At 36.4% G+C, this 20,042-nt stretch overlaps 1 protein-coding gene across 4 annotated transcripts in view; it reads right to left on the reverse strand.

Moving 5' to 3' along the window:
- The window catches only part of FAM13B (family with sequence similarity 13 member B), a 44,795-nt gene that overhangs the window by 12,850 nt on the left and 11,903 nt on the right, over positions 1–20,042 (reverse strand). For all 4 annotated transcript variants that reach the window (XM_071758473.1, XM_071758475.1, XM_071758472.1 and 1 more), the window contains exons 4-14: positions 19,614–19,826; positions 17,120–17,297; positions 16,389–16,533; positions 14,069–14,226; positions 7,630–7,671; positions 6,931–7,086; positions 5,215–5,350; positions 4,961–4,984; positions 3,738–3,802; positions 2,804–2,858; positions 2,279–2,426 (exon numbers count right to left, since the gene is read on the reverse strand). In XM_071758473.1, coding sequence (XP_071614574.1) covers positions 2,279–2,426; positions 2,804–2,858; positions 3,738–3,802; positions 4,961–4,984; positions 5,215–5,350; positions 6,931–7,086; positions 7,630–7,671; positions 14,069–14,226; positions 16,389–16,533; positions 17,120–17,297; positions 19,614–19,826 — 1,320 coding nt within the window. The remainder of the gene's footprint in view (positions 1–2,278; positions 2,427–2,803; positions 2,859–3,737; positions 3,803–4,960; positions 4,985–5,214; positions 5,351–6,930; positions 7,087–7,629; positions 7,672–14,068; positions 14,227–16,388; positions 16,534–17,119; positions 17,298–19,613; positions 19,827–20,042) is intronic.

Raw genomic sequence — 20,042 nt, forward strand, 5'->3', positions numbered from 1 at the left:
AGACTTATTTTAGTTTAATAAGAGTCTCATGCATCCTCACATTAACAAAAGACAGGTTCTCAATATGATTTTGCTCACGGCTTGTAAATAATAGAGATGGTGGTGATTTCCAAAAAGCAGGGAAAATGCAGAAAAAAAAATACTCAGAAATACAGATTAACTGATCTGTATTTTTGCCTTAAGACAGCAAGCATTTGATGTGCCTTTTCAAGAACTTTGCTGGTTACAGGCCTTGAAGTTTTCTACTACATAGGTTTTAATAACCCAAATCTTGTAACCAGCTTTGGACATGTATTTATTTCTTTACAATGCAAATCTCCTTTGGTGGAAAGGTACAAGGCCTTGCAGTGCCATGAATGGCTGAGATCACAATAACCATTCTAAACAGGACTGGAAAATAGCCAAAATTAAAATACTTCTCAATGAAACAACACTTCTTGCAAAATGTCATCATTTCACTACCAAAAAGCTTGTAATATGCATTTATACAAAGGTATGCTACTTTCTTTTTACAGTAAGGGTCATAAAATTATTTAGGTAAGTAAAACCAAAGCAACTTTTACAAGCAGATTTAAGGAAATAATGAAAATGGAAGCCACAAACCTCCGACAATACTTATTAAATCAGAATAACAGAAATAGAGGATGCAACAAAATGCAATGTGCAAGGAAGCAATTAATGTAAATAAAACACTGAGAACATAAGCAGGTTTTTTTATTATTTGTTTGCTAATCCTTAGACAAAGTTATTAACTTGGGACACAAGAACGAGAATCTGGACTCGGTGTCTTCAGATGCCTGCAAATCAATGTCCTTAGGACATGATTTACTCTGAATGTACAGTTGCCAGGGCTCAAGAATGTCAACCAGCAAATAATTTACAAATCCAAGTAAGCCAATCAAGAGTTTCAAACCTCATCACATGTCAAAGGGTTAAAAAGGGTGGATTAATGCAGGCAACTAATTTGGAGAACAGATGACGCTGGTGACAAATTAACAGTAAATTATCACCTTTTGAGCTTCAGAACAATGCTTTATGTGCTAACATGCTACAACTATAAGCTGCACTGTTAAATTCCACACATCCCAGGTACATTTCACTAATTTTAGTATTTACAACACAGCATCCAGAAGTTAAGAGCAGTCATTCTTTGTTACCAGCACCTGACAAACATCTGACCATGCCACAGGCATTCCAAAGGGCAGCTGTCACTGAACAGCCTGTTCACTCCTGCCTACTAAAATCTGTATTCTATCTATCAGGTTGTGTTTGCAAGTTTTTAAAATTGGAAACAAGTGGACTGTGGCCATTGAGATGTCAGTGACAGTTCACAGTATTCTAGCAAACTGTATCACTTGCGTTTAAGTGTGATGATTCAGAGTATCAACACTAGGCAGAGGAAACAGGATATAAGAAAACATAAGAAGATAAGTACTTTGAAAAGAAGATATTGACAAGAGGGTTTTCCTCTGGTTACAAAGGGGTTATGCTATTAGAAAACTGAAACAGTTTCAACAGTTATTACCAGACAATTTAGCAACAAAATTCAATCCAGTCACAAGCTTATGGGCTGGCTAAACCTGGAAGGCCAGGAAGAATAAGATCACAAATATAACAAACCCTGTCTCAGAGAGAATTGTATTTTAAACATTTTCCTAAAATCCAAACAATGGAGGGAGAATGGGCACAGAAATAATATCCACCTGCTGCTGTTAACTTTTATTTGAAAATCTAAAGCCATTTCAAGTAGTCTAACAACATGGAAACCAACACGTGACATTCCTGATGTTTAAAACAAGACAACCAATAGGCTTTTTCAAAATAATTGAAATGTAAATTGTTGTGTTTAGTAGCTTAAATAAAGTAAACAAAACCACAAAACAAAACCACATGAATATTAACTGTATGTCATCATCATACATGTAATCAGAGAAAGTGCTTTCAAGGCCTCGCATGGGAGACTCAAGAGTTGTGGGAATTGTAAGCCACTTAAACAAGACAAAACACAAGCCTCTACTATAAAACAGCCTTTTCTGCTTTCTTTAGTTGCTCCTTTGACTATTTTTTTCTTTACAGCTTTTAAAGGTCCTTATTTAAATTGCAAATATTTCTGAAATATAATGGGACCTACGTCATGACTTGGTCAATCTTACCACGTGTGTATGAACATTCTATTCCTATTGAACTAAAAAAGAAGTCGTCAGCTGCCTCTACTTTGTTCAGTGTTCTACTTATCATTACTAACTAACTATATGGTGAGCTGAAGGGTGAAAATTACCTTCCCATTTGTCTCCATCAGATACATTCTTCAGATCTAGTCGTGGTACTTGGACACTCAGAGCTTCCTCAGTAACATTAACGCTGCCATCTTCTGACACCTCTGAATCAGTATTTGCATTCAGATCACAACTCTTGCTACTTGAATCCTGTATTTAAATAACATAACAGACCATGTTTATTATTATTCTTTAGCAACTGGAAATCAGGTACCTCATCAGTGCTGGTTACAGCACTTCTGGAAATTTTCTGGGGAATACAAACAAAAAAACCCAAAACATTATTCTCTCCTAACTCAATTATTTGCATTACAAAGCATTCCTTACACAAGATGTGTAAGTTTGGTCTGCTGCCAAAAGTTCCTCTGAAGCTGAGATGATGATCTCTGAGAGGTTCTGCAAACCTTGCAGCAGGCCAACCAACACAGCATTTTAAAAGCTAAATGTATTGGTTTTCTTTGTATCTGTATTGCATGTGAATTTCTAAGATGCTGTGTATCTGTATATAAATGAAATTATAACCTTACCAGAAATATCTCTGAAGATATTTTATCATTGCCACCAAGCAATATACTATTTTGCCTAAAAAGAAGAAACAGATGTAGTTATTATTTTAAAGATAAAATCTTAATGGACAGTAAATACCACACCTTCCCCTTTCTTCTTGCATAACCTAGTCCAGCTTTAGCAGATATGTAATGGATTTCTTTAAAGTGATAACTAAAATTCTGGGGAGCAAATGTTACATTTATGGGGGCTTTTTCCCTCCTCTTTGTTCTCCCTACCAAATTTCAAGCTGAAGCATGTAAACAACTCCACTTAAATCAAGTTAAGCAAAAAAAAGCTATGAGCTCAAATTACGAGTAAATATTTCAAAACTCAAACTGAAATTTCAATCAATGCTGAAGTCGAACTGCAAATTAACTTCAAAGTCTCCTGCTTAGTCATTATTATCAGCATTAATTCTTCAGTCCTTCAAAGCAATAAAATATGTCAAAATATTTTCAAAGAAAATAACTTCTTCTATTTATATTGCCTAGAATATACGATTGTTCATGAAAAATCAACCCCAAAATATATACTATATAGGATTATATTGTATTTATTTTGTTACATTGTATTGTATTTGATTGTATTTATTATATTGTATTTATTATATTGTATTTATTATATTGTATTTATTATATTGTATTTATTATATTGTATTTATTATATTGTATTTATTATATTGTATTTATTATATTGTATTTATTATATTGTATTTATTATATTGTATTTATTTTCTCTTTCAAGTGCATGCATCTTTATATCATCATCACAAAAGGTAACTCCACCTCCTCTGTGTTTTCACATGTGAAAAGTTTTGTTTCACAAATCACCAGTTTGATAGTTTTACTTTTCAGAACTGAAGTTACACATTCTGCCATGTAGACTTAAAGAAAGCAAAACAACAATACATACCTTTCACTATTTTCTCCATCAACATCTACATCTTTATCACATGGTTTCAATAATACGTCTGCAGTCTGTTGGTAAAAAATATTTAGGAAGATTTGGGAATGGGATTCTCAGCTGGAAACATTTCTGTAATCATCACTAAGCACAAAAAACCCTCAAAACTACAAGTACAGCTTTTTGGGGGGGGGGAATTTGTACTTTTTAACCATGCAGTATTTTTACATTTAAAGTCAAGGCAGTAAGCAGGTGTTCTAATAATTGGAAGACAAAATTACTTTCCAACTTCAGGAAAACAATTTTTTCTTATTTCTTTCAAATATTAACACCAACAGTTCTATTGCAAGTTGTTAATCATAGCACAAAGTCTGAAGCAACTAAAATCATGGCAGTAAGTATACCCTAGTCCTGAAAATAACTAGTTGCATGTAGACTTTTGCTCAGCATATATGAAATGAAACAAGTCTGACAGACTTTCTAAAAGAAGCTACTAATCCCTGTTACTAAATAAAGCAGCAAGAGAACGGGAAGGGGATGAAGAAATGCTGGCATTTTCATGACACCATCTCACAAAATGAGTTCAGATGAATACGTATCACCATTTTGTTCACTAAAAGTTGGCACAAGTCTTGATTACTTTAAGCATTTATGCCACAGCTGAGTACTTGATTCTTAAAGTTTCTCATTTGGGAGCATATAAGAAATTTGAAATATAAAATATGTTACAATTAGAGATTACATTTGGTTTCAGAAGGTTCTCACAAACACCTGAATATAAAATAAAGTTACCTGGAGAGTTCAAACAATGACCAGTATTACACTGCTGACAGTAGTACCCTCATCAGACAAAACTCCATTATCCTGTTTACATTATTTCAGTCCTCAAGTAACAAATTGCAAGTCGAGGAAACAATTTTTAATTACAGTGCATTTGTCATGCTCTGAGAGATAATTTCCACCCCGGAGATGAGCTGTGCAAGTCTTGCATAGCCACACTTATTGTAGTTGAGGAAACAGCTGCTCCTGTTTCCATTTCAGACCCAGAGGAGAGCTCACATGCACATATTTCCTCTCCTACAACCCCAAATGCCCTTCTCAAACTCCTTTCACACAGGAGGGCTGTTGTGGGCTATGCTACAATCACAGCTTCAGGTCTGCTCCACAGGAAGCATTTTACTAACACAGATGCTATTCTAAGAGCTGCTATGCTTGCTGACACACTGACTTACCTGAGCAGAAGGAAGGGCTGGTACCTGTGAAAGATCAACAGAAAAATATTAGTCAGAGCCCAAACAAGTTGTACCCAAGTACACAAATTTTTTTCTGTGCCTCTCTACAAACTGCACAGCAGAGAATTAACTGCACAGAGCAACAACAATGTGTAGGCTGCATCAGAGCTATTTGGAAAACTTGGATCTCTAAAACACTTTGGTATCATCACAGCAATTTATGATTATCATAGGCAGGAGGCTCTTCCTCTCACCTGAACACTTTCTTCTTCCTCAGTTACAGTATCATGTTTTATAAGTTCACTGTCTAAATCAGTGCAAACCAATACTTCAGAGCAGCCTCCTGTGTTCTCACTGTTACCAGTGTCATTATCTTCAATAACATCATTCCTACAAAGATGAACAGAAAGACATCAGCAACCCAGTTCTACCATTACAAGAAAAAAAACCAAAACAAACAAAACCCTACACTTTTTTTCCTTAAAGAGTATCAAACACCAGGCTTTTTTACCATTAAGCTGCCTCCTCCAATGACAAAAATCCCATTATTTCTAACATTTTATCTTCTTAGAATGCAACTCAAGGCTTGCAAGAGTACAGCCTGATTAAAGCTTATACTATGTTTATGTCCATATATTCTTTAGATACCAGCATCCCTGTTACCACATAATTCTGTAATTCATTACAAGCTTTTGACTTTCTTGCTTTCCTGCTCTTTACTCACAAAGAATTCCACTCTATTTTTAGAGATACTCCTCCTTCTATCAGATACACAAATACTAAAGAGGATGGATCAGAATTTAATATTTTAACTCTCTTAACTCCAACAATTATTTTAAGTTAGTTGTAAGAAATTCATCCTGGATCACTGCAATTTTTAGTTATTCAATTAATATCTGCCTCATGCACAGCCTGATGGAGTCACTATTTTAAAGGACCCAGATAACCTCTTTCAAGAACACTATCATGTATCCTCTCTTATGGTTAATCCACAGTGGAATGATGATGAGAAACATCTGAAATAGTCACTGTGCCAGAGTATATCAGTTTCAAACCTACAGTGACAGTACTTCCAGCCTCTGCTTCTGTGAAGTCAGACAGCTTTTACAGCACTGACGCTGTGAGTGAAGGAACTCAGCTCCAAGAGCTCTTTCAGGTGACTACCCACTTGAAAATTACTTCAGTCCCTAACATGACAGTTTTAATTTATCATTACCAGCAGTGATTACTACTTCTATGATGAGCTGCTAACTTCTGTGCAATCTCTTGTCACAGATAAAACTACTTAAAATAGTAAAGATTAAAAAATTTAGAAAACAGCATTCAAGTCTCTGAATACTTCATCTGTTACAGACTGAAGAACAAAGGAATTCAGGTACTCAAGTTCTACTTAACCACACATTTTTGGAGAGCTTCTCAATGCTACCATCACTAGACTCATACCACAGCAAGATTTACAGTAAAAGAAACAGTTGATCAAATGAAGCTGAAACTGTGTAAACAGACCCACAGAGCTCATTTTATCCATTTTTAGCTGTTTTGTTGATACTGGCAGACAGAGCATTAAAATAGCTGTATTGATGAGGAAAGATAGGGTAAAGAAAGTGAAACAGCACCTACAGTATTCTTCATATGGTAAAATTGTATTGTAAGTAATATCAATGAGATAACAACAAAAGTGCTGGGCTAAGTTTAAATTCTTGTGCTACTTGCACAGAATTCAGCAGTGATGTAATTATACTTCACAACATTTTCAGCTGTAAGGTAAATTTAAAATATTTAATCCAGGAGCTGTTGATTACTGACAACTGAAGGAAGCCAATTTGGTTTAAAATATGTGATAAGTTAAAATTAATAACAGAAGTCACAACTTTTGCTTTGGGTTGAGGTGAGGGATTGGGATAGTTTGCTTTGGAAGAGTTAAGATATGAGATCTTATGGAATTCATTACAGATACAACAAAATCTTACTGGTTGTTAGATCCTTCCTCATCCCCGCTGGGAGTTTTTTCTTCACTGTTACAGCCCAGTCTGTGTTGCTGTATATGTTTCAGATCATTATCTAAGCTGCTCTGCAGGTCAAAAAGGTGCTGTTCCACAGCTGCTCTTATTGTTCTTTCTAAAATACTAAAAACACAAGACAGAAAATGCACAGTAAGAACTCTCCTTTTGCATTGATCAGCTATGCAGAAAGGCTGGGATAATAAAACTTACACGACAGAGACCCCAAGCACCTACTTGATGGAAGACATAGGAGATACCCAAAGACAAAACAGACTCTGTTGGGTGTTTCTTAGGCAGCACATACAAAATAAGAAATTAGACCTATACATTTTTTCCTGTAAATATCTTAAAATATTTCACCCCATTTTTAACTCTGGAGTTGTGGGTTTACTTTTCCTCCACATAATTTTAAAGTCAAACACAAAGTGTTTTGGAATTGAGATACTATCATACTGTGTTCTCATGCTTCTGCAGTCAACAACACTGACACACATCAGGTTTTTCCTGCATTACTGTTAAATGCCATAAGTGACATACTTCACACTATAGTATGTTTGCTTGTAACTGTAATCAACAAACCTCCTGCATTTCTGCTTCTTGAAAGAAGAAATAGTTTCTACACATGTTCTAGTAATAGCACAGTTCAAGTATTTTCATTATACTTACTCTGCAGAAGCTGGCAAGATACTTATGGGAGAGATATGAGCACTGCAATAAAGAAGAAATAAGTTAATGTAATGCAAAAACTTATCACACCAAATAACTCTTGAAGTCAAGAGAAAGCCACTTAGAAAATACTTCAAGACTGCATATAAATAGTAAAAGTAGAATAAATATAGAGCAAAAGTCCATTTGCAGGCCCTTTGCTAGATAGATGAAGAAATCTTATAGCCAGAAAGTTGCTGATTTCCATCTCTCAAGAGCACTGCTCAGTAGATAAGGAAGCCCAAGGTGCTCAGATGTACAGCCTTTCCCATGGGAAATACTTACCACTTGTCTCCAAAGACTTCCTGACACCTTGCTTAAGAATGCAGATTTTACCCTTGCTGCCTAAAGGCAAATTCCAAATTACACTGCTTTCTTCCACAGCTGCAATTCAGAGAGGTTCTTCCCTGCCTGTCAGACTGCTGTGTGATATTACCCTGCAGTGTTCAACAGATCCACAACATTCTCCACGAACAGCTACTTCTCAAGTGCAAGGCAGGTACCCTCCAGAGGTTTTGAGACCTGAGCTAACTATTTGCAAAGCAGTTGGAAATCTCCTAGCACAAGCCACTTCCACCCTGGGGAGGTAGAAGGGTGGGAATCAGTGTAACTAACAGAGCCACATTTAAGTAAATTAACTTGTGTGTCCTCTCTCTTCAGTTTTGCATTGGTATCAAAATTCTGTAACTGTGAACAGAATACTTCATTTATAGACAAAGTACATATGCCAAGAGTGAAATAAATGAAGAAAACTACTGTAAGCAGCAGTGAGTTGCAACTTACATCTTATTCAGAAAATAATTATACTAACTTCATTTCAACTAGGAGGTAGGGAGGGAAGAACTTTTATTCCTATTAGATATAACTAAACTCAGAAAGCTGAAAAAAATTGTGGTCTACTCTTTAACATGCAACAATGCTGTTGAAAGCCAAAGTTGATTTAAATACTATATTTATGAATTCATGTATCTAACTCCAAAATACAAGTGACCTTGCTACTCCACTGGAGAACCAAACAGGTACCACCTCTGCAAGACCTCTGGCCAATACCAGAATTTCCTAACAGTCTCTCTGCTTACCCAAGAGCAGTTATAATGCAGCAAGGAATATCTTGGTTAGACCTCATCAAGTTTATTAGTAGTTACACCACCAGAGAGATAAGATAATTAGACCACCTCAAGCAGACTTTATTTTCTTCCTCTAAGCAGATAAAACACAAGCAATAAAGGACTTCCAGTTAAACACTAGCTGATAAGGGAAGTGGTTACAGTGTTTATTTAAAATAATTATGCCCTTTTGCTTTGGACAGCTGGTACTGGGCAGCAGCAAAGTGCAGTGTATTTAAATGCCACCATGTAACAACTGAACAGGTACGTGCCCACAGACGTTTAATTTCTTTATTTTTATTTTGAATCAAGATCACAAAATGATTTGTGGGCTTGTATGCCTAGGTGAAAAACCAAAGTAGACCTACTCCAAACAGTTTGACTAACAGATGGCTCTAAACTACTACTTCAAAACAGGCACTGCTACACAGCTTTGGAAAACCAAAACACCTGGTTGTAGAAGCCAGATCTTGTAGATACTAAATTCCAAGCTGCTGAATCAAACAGCTGAGTGTTAATACACCAGCATTTCAGTTTTTTATTTCAAACACAGAAATGGTAAGAAAAAGTTCTCACCTTGAAATATTTACATTCCATTGATATTTTGGTGCACAGAAGTTCAAGTTTTCTGATAAACACATTTTGTTTTGACAATATTTAAATACAACAAACGGAGACAAGAAGCTGCAAATAAGTGCAGCTTTGTGGATAAGACAGAAGCATGTACAAGAATCTAAGCAAAAAACTCAGCAAGATTTCAAAACACAAAAATGCTGTTTTAAGTATCTGATCTCAGTATTTTCAGTAAGCTCTACAAAAGCTGCATTATAATAAGTATGCTTACACTATAAAATACTAATTCATAACTGTATTCATTGAAATTAATTTACTCTTAAAACACAGTCACTCCTAGGACAAACTGGGGGGGGAAGGGCAATTGAAGCACAGAACACTGCAACACTCTTAATTGTAAAAGCAAAAATCAGTCAAGGGCACAAGTACAAATACTATTTATAAAAAAGTATGATGACCTCGAATCTTTTTATGCTACCCCTTGAGACCATGAAAGAACTGTGTCAAGAGTGGAGAGAATCAAATTTATCTCCAAAGAATCCAAAAGATTTCAGACAGACCCACAACAAAATTTTCCATCCTACTGTGTAACCTCCAGCTCCCATAGTATTGTTCACCAGTGCTTTATATTTAACACCTTTAGATGCATTAGGGTTACTCAGCAAAAGCTGTGAATAAATCAGCAGTATTGCAAAGCCTGAAGAATCCTCTTACCATGTAAAGAATACCTTATGTCTTGGACTAATCACTTTAGCAACAAAGTACTTTTTGGAAGAAATGTGTCAAATAGCTCTTAGCTGAAAACACTTTACAACTTCCAAACACACGTACCAGAGCTCAAGGAGACTTTCTAAAAGCTGTAATTTCTACTGCTGCCCAGAGCCTTCACGCAGCATGACACAGCAAGAACACAGAAAGGTAAACATCTTCCATAATGCTAACTCACTCCTGAGAAACCCCTTAGCACTGTCTCCCTATACTCATAAAAAGTCTGAGTAAAAACATAACTTAAATTAGAAAAATACAGGAAGTAGCAATAAAACATTTCTAAGTTTTCCTTGGTAATTTACTGCCTGTACACAGATTTATATTCCTTATGACAAAATCCCTTATGACATTTCACCATATCCCCCAAACACATTTAATCTCACACAATTTTCAAGTTAGAGAGTCTTATTTACAATCCTATCAAAGCAATTATTTTTCCTTTCATATAATTACCTGTGCAGCAAAACTTTGTAGGCCATTCTGATTATTTTTGCTATCCCAAATGAGCACTTCATGTAAAAATGCTTCATTGGAAAAACAACAAAGCGTGCTGCAGGCTGCTGGTTGTGCATAGTGCTTGCTGGAATTCCAAGGCTGCTTGTCAGACAGTACTTCTGGAGTGCTGCACTAAACCCTGCAGTCTAAATAGAAATAGACTGCAACATGAGGTCACTCCTGACAATAAGCTGCCCAATCAACACTTGAAAGCTCTCCTAACATGTTGATCACAGATTTTCTAGGACAGATGTAGGGACAAGTATCTGGATGTCAAAGGGAGCACTGAAACAGTAATATATTTCCTAGCAATTCAGGCAGTTGCACTTGATCAGCCTTACCAGAAATGCATTTTGTCTCATTTGAACATTACTGTCTCTCTCCCACTAATCAAGAGCCAAGGGTTAACAAAAATATCAAACAAGGAGTAAGGTGCTTGCCCTTGACATTAACATAGACAAACTGAACTGTTTACAGGACTTAATACTTGTCAAAGCTCATATTTTTCACACATACAATTTTGAAAAGCCCAAAGAATGTATCAAGCATTGGTTTTTTTATTAGGCTTTTAACAGACAATATTTAAGGTGAATTGCAAAAAAGTGAAGCAAGAACTGCTTGCCAAAGCACAGTGATGAAAAATTTGGAATAATGACAGAGAAGGATTCCAAAGTGATTATTTCAGCAGCATATCTTAAAAGTCAGCTGCAATGCTGAGTCAGTGAAGCTTTCTCAGAAAGTCAGGACACAAAACCTTAAGAGCCCTGATGGAAAGGTTTCTGATAATGGAGAATGTGATGTTCCCTTTACACAGACCATGTCAACTTTCTGCAACAAATGCTCCCTGATTCACTAACAGGCTTGAAGATCACTCAACAGGTTATTTTAGCTACCATTTTCAAGCAGTTACTAAATCAAACTGCATTAATGATTATCTACATTCTCACCAGATCTCTCCTTAACTCAAACTAATACCATGCAGTGCATCATATATTTCAAAAAGAACCAGAAGCAGCAAAGAAAAAAGGTAATCAGCAAAATAATAAATAGTCTTTAGTGTGCAGAACATTCAACCTCAACATTCTTTCCCTTCTATTCACAAATAATTCAAAATACATTGATATTTTGATTCTAAAATCAGACAGTAAAGAGGCAACAAACCCCCAGGTTAAGGAATTGCAAGTATCATGTTTAAGATGCACTTCAAAATGTACTTCTCATCTTTCCTTTATAAGCTGCTGCAGGCCCTGTGTAATGCAAGTTTATTGAGATGTTTGGCTTTAAGGCCATTAAATGCATACTATGAAAGCCTTTACATTTGGAAAAATATTTCTACTATTTATAGTGTTTAAAAGTTTAATAAAGAATACTTTGTAACTGTTTGTAATAATTTTTTCCCAAATGTTTCCTGCAGTTGTGCTGGTTTTACAGTCCAAATTCCCTTTCTTCTTCTACAGGATTTACAGGCTTCCTTATCCATCCCCACAAATTATGTAAAATGCCAACTGTAATTAAAGCCTATTAATTTTTAATTAACCCTAAACATTGAGTAAAAATGTTTTTCTCTTCAGGCTATCAAATTTAAACTCTCAAACATGTTGAGTTTGTCACTACTGCTGCAATTACACATTCCACAAGGAACTAAATACCTGTGAATATTTAAATTGCTTTAAAACTTGAAGAAGCAACAGTTTTGTAGAAGTTCCAGCTGCAGCAACTTTCTAAACTTAGCACAAAACTAAAATTAAACAGCTCTATTACTGACAAGGATAATTAACTAATATAATATAAATTAAAACCAATACAGAACAGAATTATGTTTCTCTAATTAGTCTGTATTTTACAAACTCTCACAATGAAATAGAAGGAAGTGGGAGGCCAAGCAGCTGAACAGATTTCAACTCAAAAGCCACGTTCTTGACACCACTCAGTCTTAAGCACTTGTGATTTCCCCTGCATTTCTGTGCTTTTAGTCATGCTTAAAGATTCTTCCTTACCTCTGCCTACAAGTTCTTACATGCAATGCCCACACCTCACACATGCTGTAGAGCTATGTCAACTGTAACACAAGTAAAGCAGCCTTACAGTTATAACTTGTGTACTTACAAGCAAGTAAAACAAACCTGTGTATTACAAGCAAATGACAGTAAGCTCTGAAATGGAAACACCATTTGAAGTTAATGCATAACTTTTATGAGGATTACTCTTTATTAGAAGCTGACTCCCACTTCAATATTACACTTGGCAACTTCTAAATTTGTTCACAGCTCTCTGCCAGCAGAGCCCATCCAAACAGAGTCCAGCACTTAAGCAGATCAACAACCTCCCTCAAGCTTCAGCAGCCATTACACCTGTTCAGACCATACCAGATGTTGGCATTCTAGGCATTTTTCTAGTAAGTTTTTCTAAAAAGCTGCTAACAAATTAAACCTCAACAATGCAGGTAAGGTGCCAGGCATATCACTCCTACATTGATATGACAAAGACACATCAGCCTCTGAGATAAACTTAGTTGGCACAATTTAACTAAAGGAGGATCTTCAGGTGTTTTACACATGTATTAACAAGTCAATTTGCACAGCCACAGAGTACCAGAGCCTTCTCTTTAAATCAAATCAAGGGGACTCTCTGCACCCTCCAATCAAGTTTTTTTTGCAAGGAATCCATTCTACAAAGTCTCACATATAACCTTACAAAATGCCACCTTTGAAGTGCTCCAAATTTCCTTCCTCTCCTAGAAGCATTTTAGGATGTCTAAATTTCAACCTAAAAATCATTAATGGTCAGTATTATCCTACTTACTCTCCCCACTGCACTTTTGGGCATATACAGTTCCTCTTGGTGGTGTTTTCTCTCTGTAGCATATTTTCAGAAAGTAATCACACCTACAGTCTTCATAACAATTGTTAATAAAATATATTCTAAACTACTCAGCTGAAAAAGTACTGTCCTCACTTAACACCTGACCAAACTGAGCATTTAAAGAAAACCCTGACAAACAAATTTTCATGGGCTTAGAAACAAATTAGGGTCATGCAAGGACACGTAGATGCTCATGAGCATGTGACACAAAGGAGTCCTAGGACTTCCCCATGAAAGGGAGTGGTGAAAAGATGGCACAGGATGGGTTTGCATCTACCAGTAGTCAGATACTTTTCCTGTTTCTGCTACAAAATTTACTGTTTAAATAACACTTTACAGTTACACTGAAAATGCCCTTATCCCCTTTCTCTCCATAAATCACTATAGTTAATCCAGTCTGAGTTCTACAGGCATTTCACTTGTGAATTTGGGAACAGTTATTTTATTTTATATTTAACTACAAGAGCTGCACAGACTTGTAAAGCTTGTTTGTAGATGCCACCACTTGCATAAAAAGTCTGACAGCTTCTCTCTTTCAGACAGAACAGACTATACTCCAAACTTTAAATCCAAACCCCAGGGCAGAAACAAGTTACCTTGTTGATGCTGTAACATTCCTGGAATCTGAGAGACTCCCTGTCATATCTAGATGCACCACAGCTGGCCTTTCAGCAGCTTTCTCTGTGCCATCTTCTGGAATTTCTTCAGACTGCTCAAGCTTTACATCTTCCTCCTCTTCCAAGAGATCATTTATCTAATAAAAAGATTTATTCACAATTAATGACTTGAAAAGCTCTTCAAAACAGGTGCAAGGAATTAAAAGAGCATGAAGACATAAAACCAAAATACTTGCACATTTTCAATTTAAAAAAAACCCACATTATTCTTCTTTGGAAAACAATATATTCCACAGCATTAAAAAGCAACATAACCCCTTTGGATAAAAGAAAAAAAAAAAGAAAGAAAGAAAAAAAAAGCAGCACTTTTGATGCAATAAAGGAACACAAGCAGAATCAAGAAATATGAAAATCCTGGCCACACAGACATCACAAGGCACAGAACCAAGGCAAGAAGTGCTTGCTTTGATTTGCAAAGCCCCCCTGTGACTGATTACTGATCTCCCCAACTTGCAGACCCAAAAAATACAGTAGCAGCAGCTGTCTCAAGAAAACAATACCTGCCACATAAGTCTAAACCAAAACCACTGATCTGAGAAAAAACTGAACATTTGGAAGTTTAAAATTACACAGAAGGCAGAGAGGAAGTGTTTATTTTTAAAAGGTATATGATGTGTTCTATAGCACTATATGCAGGGTAAGAATGTTTTTATCCAAATTTTCCCCTCTAATTGCAAGGGAATGGGCCAGTGAACCAAGGACAAGCCCACACACACACAGCCAGATGCCAGCAGGGCTGCACCCAGAGAAGCCCTTAGGCACTCCCACTGCACCCACTGGGAGGGAGCAGGACCCAACAGAAGTGCACTGTTGACATCTGGTGGAGACACCATGAAATTAAAGGGATGTCCCATCAGGCCTCGAACTTAGGGAAAAAACAAAAATAAAATCAAAACCACAAACCACATAGACTGTTATGCTTGGGAAACCCTTTTGGTAAAATGGATAGTGTCCCAGAGGCAAGTCAGTCTCAAAGCATGAGAGCACAGACCAACTCACAATACTTCCCAACCTCAGATGACAGTCCTCAGCCTCTGGTTGCAGAAGCTACAGCCCAGCTTCACTGAAAAACTTCCAGCATGCAGCAGAGCTGTGTCAGTTCTCAGCACCAGCCAGACTGCAAGCAAGGAGGTGCTAAAAGCTGCAGCACATTGCTAGAAGAGCCAGCAGAGAAGCTGCTCAATCCAGATCTTGCTGCCCACACTTAGCAGACCAGCACAACAGATAAGGTGTTTACTGCAGGGAAGAGGAAGCAACCACCTGCCCCAGTACTTGCCTGACCTGTCTTGCTAGAGCTGGGACAGCTAGGCTTTAAAAGTTATATATTCCTTGTTACCTTCCTTAGAAATTGCTGGTTACTTATTTTTTTTTCCACTTTAAAGAAAATACAGCATTTCTTAAGACAGCTAAACATAAGCAAACTCAGGCTGTAGCTTTCCTTACTTCTGAGGAAGAGTTCATGAACCTGGCTTTGATTATACAAAGGTATTCCTGTGCATTACCACTTATATACCACAACTGGTTAGTATTAAAAAAAGTTGCCAAAAAAATAGGGTTGTACCACAATACAACATTTTCATTTCCTTAGCAACTCTCCATCTCCACTCATCCCAGTGTGGCATGGTATTTCCCTTCACAAAGTTCTTGTGAGGAAAGACAGAAGAGTCATAATGGATACTATTACAGGGACAGGTGAATCTAGCAGTCACAGAATCCCAGAATAGTTTAGGTTGGAAGGGACATTAAAGATCATCTAGTTTCAACATTCCTGTCATGAGCAGGTTCACCTCTCAACTAGACAGGTTGCTCCATGCCCCATCCAACTTGGCCTTGAACACTTCCAGGAAAGGGACTGAATAAGTTTGCACAACCTCTTCCAGTGACTCATTCACCCATAGTAAAGAAATTATTCCTAATATCTAACCTAAATAACTGTGTGGTTCTGCATTTGCTGCCATTCCTAAAAAGATAATTTAAAAGATACACTATTTATACAATGTAACAGCAGCTGTGTTGGGCTGGTTTTTTAGTTCTTACTTAGGTTGCCACATAGCACAGCTATACTTACTACAAGGCAACAATTTCACAAGCACATCTACATTAAGAAAATGCATTGATTTTGTCAGTTTGAACAAAAAAACAAAAATACTAAAACTGTATTTCAACATATCTTTCATAAACATAAATGTGCATAACAAATCCTTAAGTGATAATATGCTGCCACTTCGAGTGTTCTTACCTGCTCAGTTATTGAGCTTAAATCATTAGTAGATGAAAAATCTTCCTCTTCATTTTCAAAGAATTCATAGTAGTTCTCTAGAAGTCCCGCCATTATTCTGCTAACTATTTCTTGTTCTTTCAGATCCTCCACATCTGTGTAAATGCTGAAGATTTCAACACAGTTTTAGTTCAAAAATCTAAAGCCAGTTCTTTCCACAAAGAACTCTTGTGAATGACTTCTATGACTAAGGGCTACACTTGCCACAATTATCCCTAATGCATTCTGAACACAGAAATTTCAGCATACACTGCATTATAACACTTTACACTTCTTTACATTTTAAAGTGATGAAGTAACAACTATTTAGTCAATTAACATTTCATGAGGCCTATTTGAAATTGAAGTACTTTCCCACAGAAAGGAAACCCAGGTATGTTTGTAATTTAAAAGCTCTCTCACTTCATGCAGTAATCACACACACTATCTCTAACAAATTTGAACCTCAGCATATGTACAGCACTGCAATATCAAGTGGTTTCTAGTGCCATAGTTCATATAAAAGCAGTTGTCTAGATCTAAGCAAAACTCTAAGACAAAATCAAGGTGAGGGACAAGAGAAATAAAGATACTACCCAAAATACATTGTGTACTTGCTGTTGCTACTCATGGACTAGGAAAGATTTCAGACTACAGACATACACTTTCAAATTCACATTAAAACATTGTATGAACTATTATAAATAACTTACTGAAAAACATCCGGGCCAAAGACTGCAGCTAAAGAACTTGCTGACCAAATTTCTTCATGATGTGATGCTACATTAGCTAAAAATTTACACAGAAACTTTAACAAACTGTAATTAACAGGTGGAAGCTGCTGCAAGAGGAACCTCAACTTTCTTCCAAATTCATCTTCGTTATTATAATCTGAAAAATGTAATAAAAATATTTTAATCACATAAATAAACCACTTGCTTTTTCACATTTGGTATTTATCAACTTTTTGACTCTGGCAAGAATTACTTTCTTCTGAAGTATAATAAATTTAGTCAGACCACAGCTTAAAAATGTCAGAATTTGACTTGAATTTGTTTCTTCTGAGATTCTTGGATAAAATTTCTCCATGGAAAAAGGCAAAAAACAACCCCACCCCAAAACCTGTAGTGTACAACCCACATATATGAAGAGCATTTATAGTGGTAGCTCTTCATAGCAATATTTCTGTCCTACCATCTCATCCTCTCAGTTTCTCTCTGTTCCATTGCTCTTTTTCAATTATTTCAGAGGTCTGGAGCAGTGATCAAGAGGCAGAAGTACATTAAAAAACCCTCCCCAGTCTTCATTCCACAGCACAGTACCATGAGATTACTTTCTTAATGATAAATTAAACTGCAGATTTTATTTCTTCTATGAAGCAGAAATTGATAACCTCAATCAATGGTTTCTACCAGATTCTCTTCTGCAATTCCAATCAGTAGTTTTCAGCTTGCAGGTCTGATTACATAGGGCCAGCTCCTCCATATCCTTTTGTTACCACTGTTATAAAAATTGCTTTGCAGGAGAGCTCTACACACAGCAACAGCTCTAGAAATGGCAAGCTAACATAAAAGAAAAATTCTCCCCATCTCAAGATGAGTTACCCACTTTGTCACTTTTTCCTATAAAACATCCCATTCTCAACACTCTGCTTCCTTCTGTAATACTGAACTCATGAGTACAACCAATCTCAGTGCAATCATCCTAACACACATTTAACCTGAAGCTTGCTGATTCCGTTTCATACATGAAAAAGTGTTGCCATAGAACTTACTCATTCTCACACTACAACTAACTATATCCTTCATCAAAGTATCTCCCCACAAATCTCATTTGTTACATAAACAACCCTATAGGCAGCACAGTTCAAAGAGTTTACAATTGTTTGCACCTAACAGAGATTCCTTATAAAGGAAACGTTAGGGAAACAAAACAGGAGAAAAATTAACATCAATAAACCTCCCCTTCTTTTCCAGATATTTCAAAACCCTTCTCACACCAGTTAAAATGGAAAAAGGATGTTTGAAAATTATGAGCAGTCACTCTGCCTCCCTAGATGAAAGAGCTGAGACATCCTAGTTCTTAATATCCAATGAAAGAAGCAAGTAAATTCCCTGCTGTATTTATGCATAGCAACAGCAAACATAGACAGTGCAGGGCTTCACTTGTACAAAGTCTACACCTACAGTATCTGAATACAGGTGACCAGGCACAGAAAAGTAGTTCTCTCAACACAGTAACACAATAAAATGAAAATTGTTAGTTTTTCCTCCAGAAATGTGTTCAGGAAACAACAGCAAAACAAGCTAGAAAAATGCTTTCACAAAGCAGACCTTGAAAAAAAAGAAACAAAAAAGAAAAACAAAAAAGAAAAACCAGATGTTTTGTCTAACCACTCTGTCTTAAAATTTAGGTTCTAAACAACAGCCAGAACCTCAAGTGAGAACATTATCTGCAGCTGAAGTTCTCTGACAGTAAACCATGAATATACAGGGATATATGGCCTAGCACACTGAGGTCTAATTCACACTTCAATTACTAAAATCACCTCCCTTTGAGGAACCATCAGCAGGCCTGCACAGAATGAGCCCCAGAAGATGTATTATCTGCCACATCTTGCTGTATAAACAACTTGTTTGGAGAACTAAGTTTAACCTAAGGACACTGAAGGTCTGCTCAAGAGCTGATGTTGTAATTCTTGTCACTAACAGAGATATGTCTATCAGACAGTCAAAATATCAAAAGCCAAAACCTGAGTACAGGAAAACAAAAATCTAATTCTAGCATGAAGAGTTTGTGGTTTTATTTCCTTAATAGAGGTACCTTTAAGACTTTGTGAAATCACTGCACTATATTTTAAAGAGTAAAAGAAAGACAATAAACTGCCAGTTTAAGTGAATTTTACAAAAGGGAACTAAATGTGGACTGCTAAAGAACAGCTCTTTTTCCCAAGACAACCCATATGTAAAGCTTTCCACAACCATCTTCTCAAAGATGGAAAACATCCAATTTTCACATCATATTTTAAAACTCATAAAAGGAAACTGCATTTGTACACCAAGTAAGTGTACCTCAAGCCCATATCCAGTTCTGATAAATAATATTGCAAACCCAGGAAACTTAGTGCCAATATAAATCTCAATATAATACTAGCTCTTACTCTTAAAATAAGAAAATCAAAACGCAGCACCAAAAAATAATTATTACCTTGAGAAAGTTGCATCAAATGTATGTGCAAACTGCCAGGGATAACTGGCTCTGGAAGTTCTTGAAGAAAAAATCTAAGAAGGCTAATAGCTGAGGGTACATCTGCTTCTTTAACCAGGTCCACATCTTCTCCGTTATCGTATCGCTGCCGAAGCCACTCCACTGTCTCAGCATTCCCATTGACTTGAAAAAGTCCTTCTTGTTCCAGACCCCCTTGGTAAAAAAGAAGTTGCAAAAATAAACTTTTAGATCTAGCATAGACAAATGCATCAGAAAATACTGAGAGTCAGATATGCACAATTCATTTGCTGAATTAAGACTTTCAGACAATGGAAGACAACAGTTTTGTAAGTCCTTTTCCCAAAAAAACATTCTTATGCCAGCTAACATTAAATAATAGAGTAAATATCAGCAGTACCTAAAACACAC

Source organism: Heliangelus exortis, chromosome 15, assembly GCF_036169615.1.
Source record: "Heliangelus exortis chromosome 15, bHelExo1.hap1, whole genome shotgun sequence".
Lineage (NCBI taxonomy): Eukaryota > Metazoa > Chordata > Aves > Apodiformes > Trochilidae > Heliangelus > Heliangelus exortis.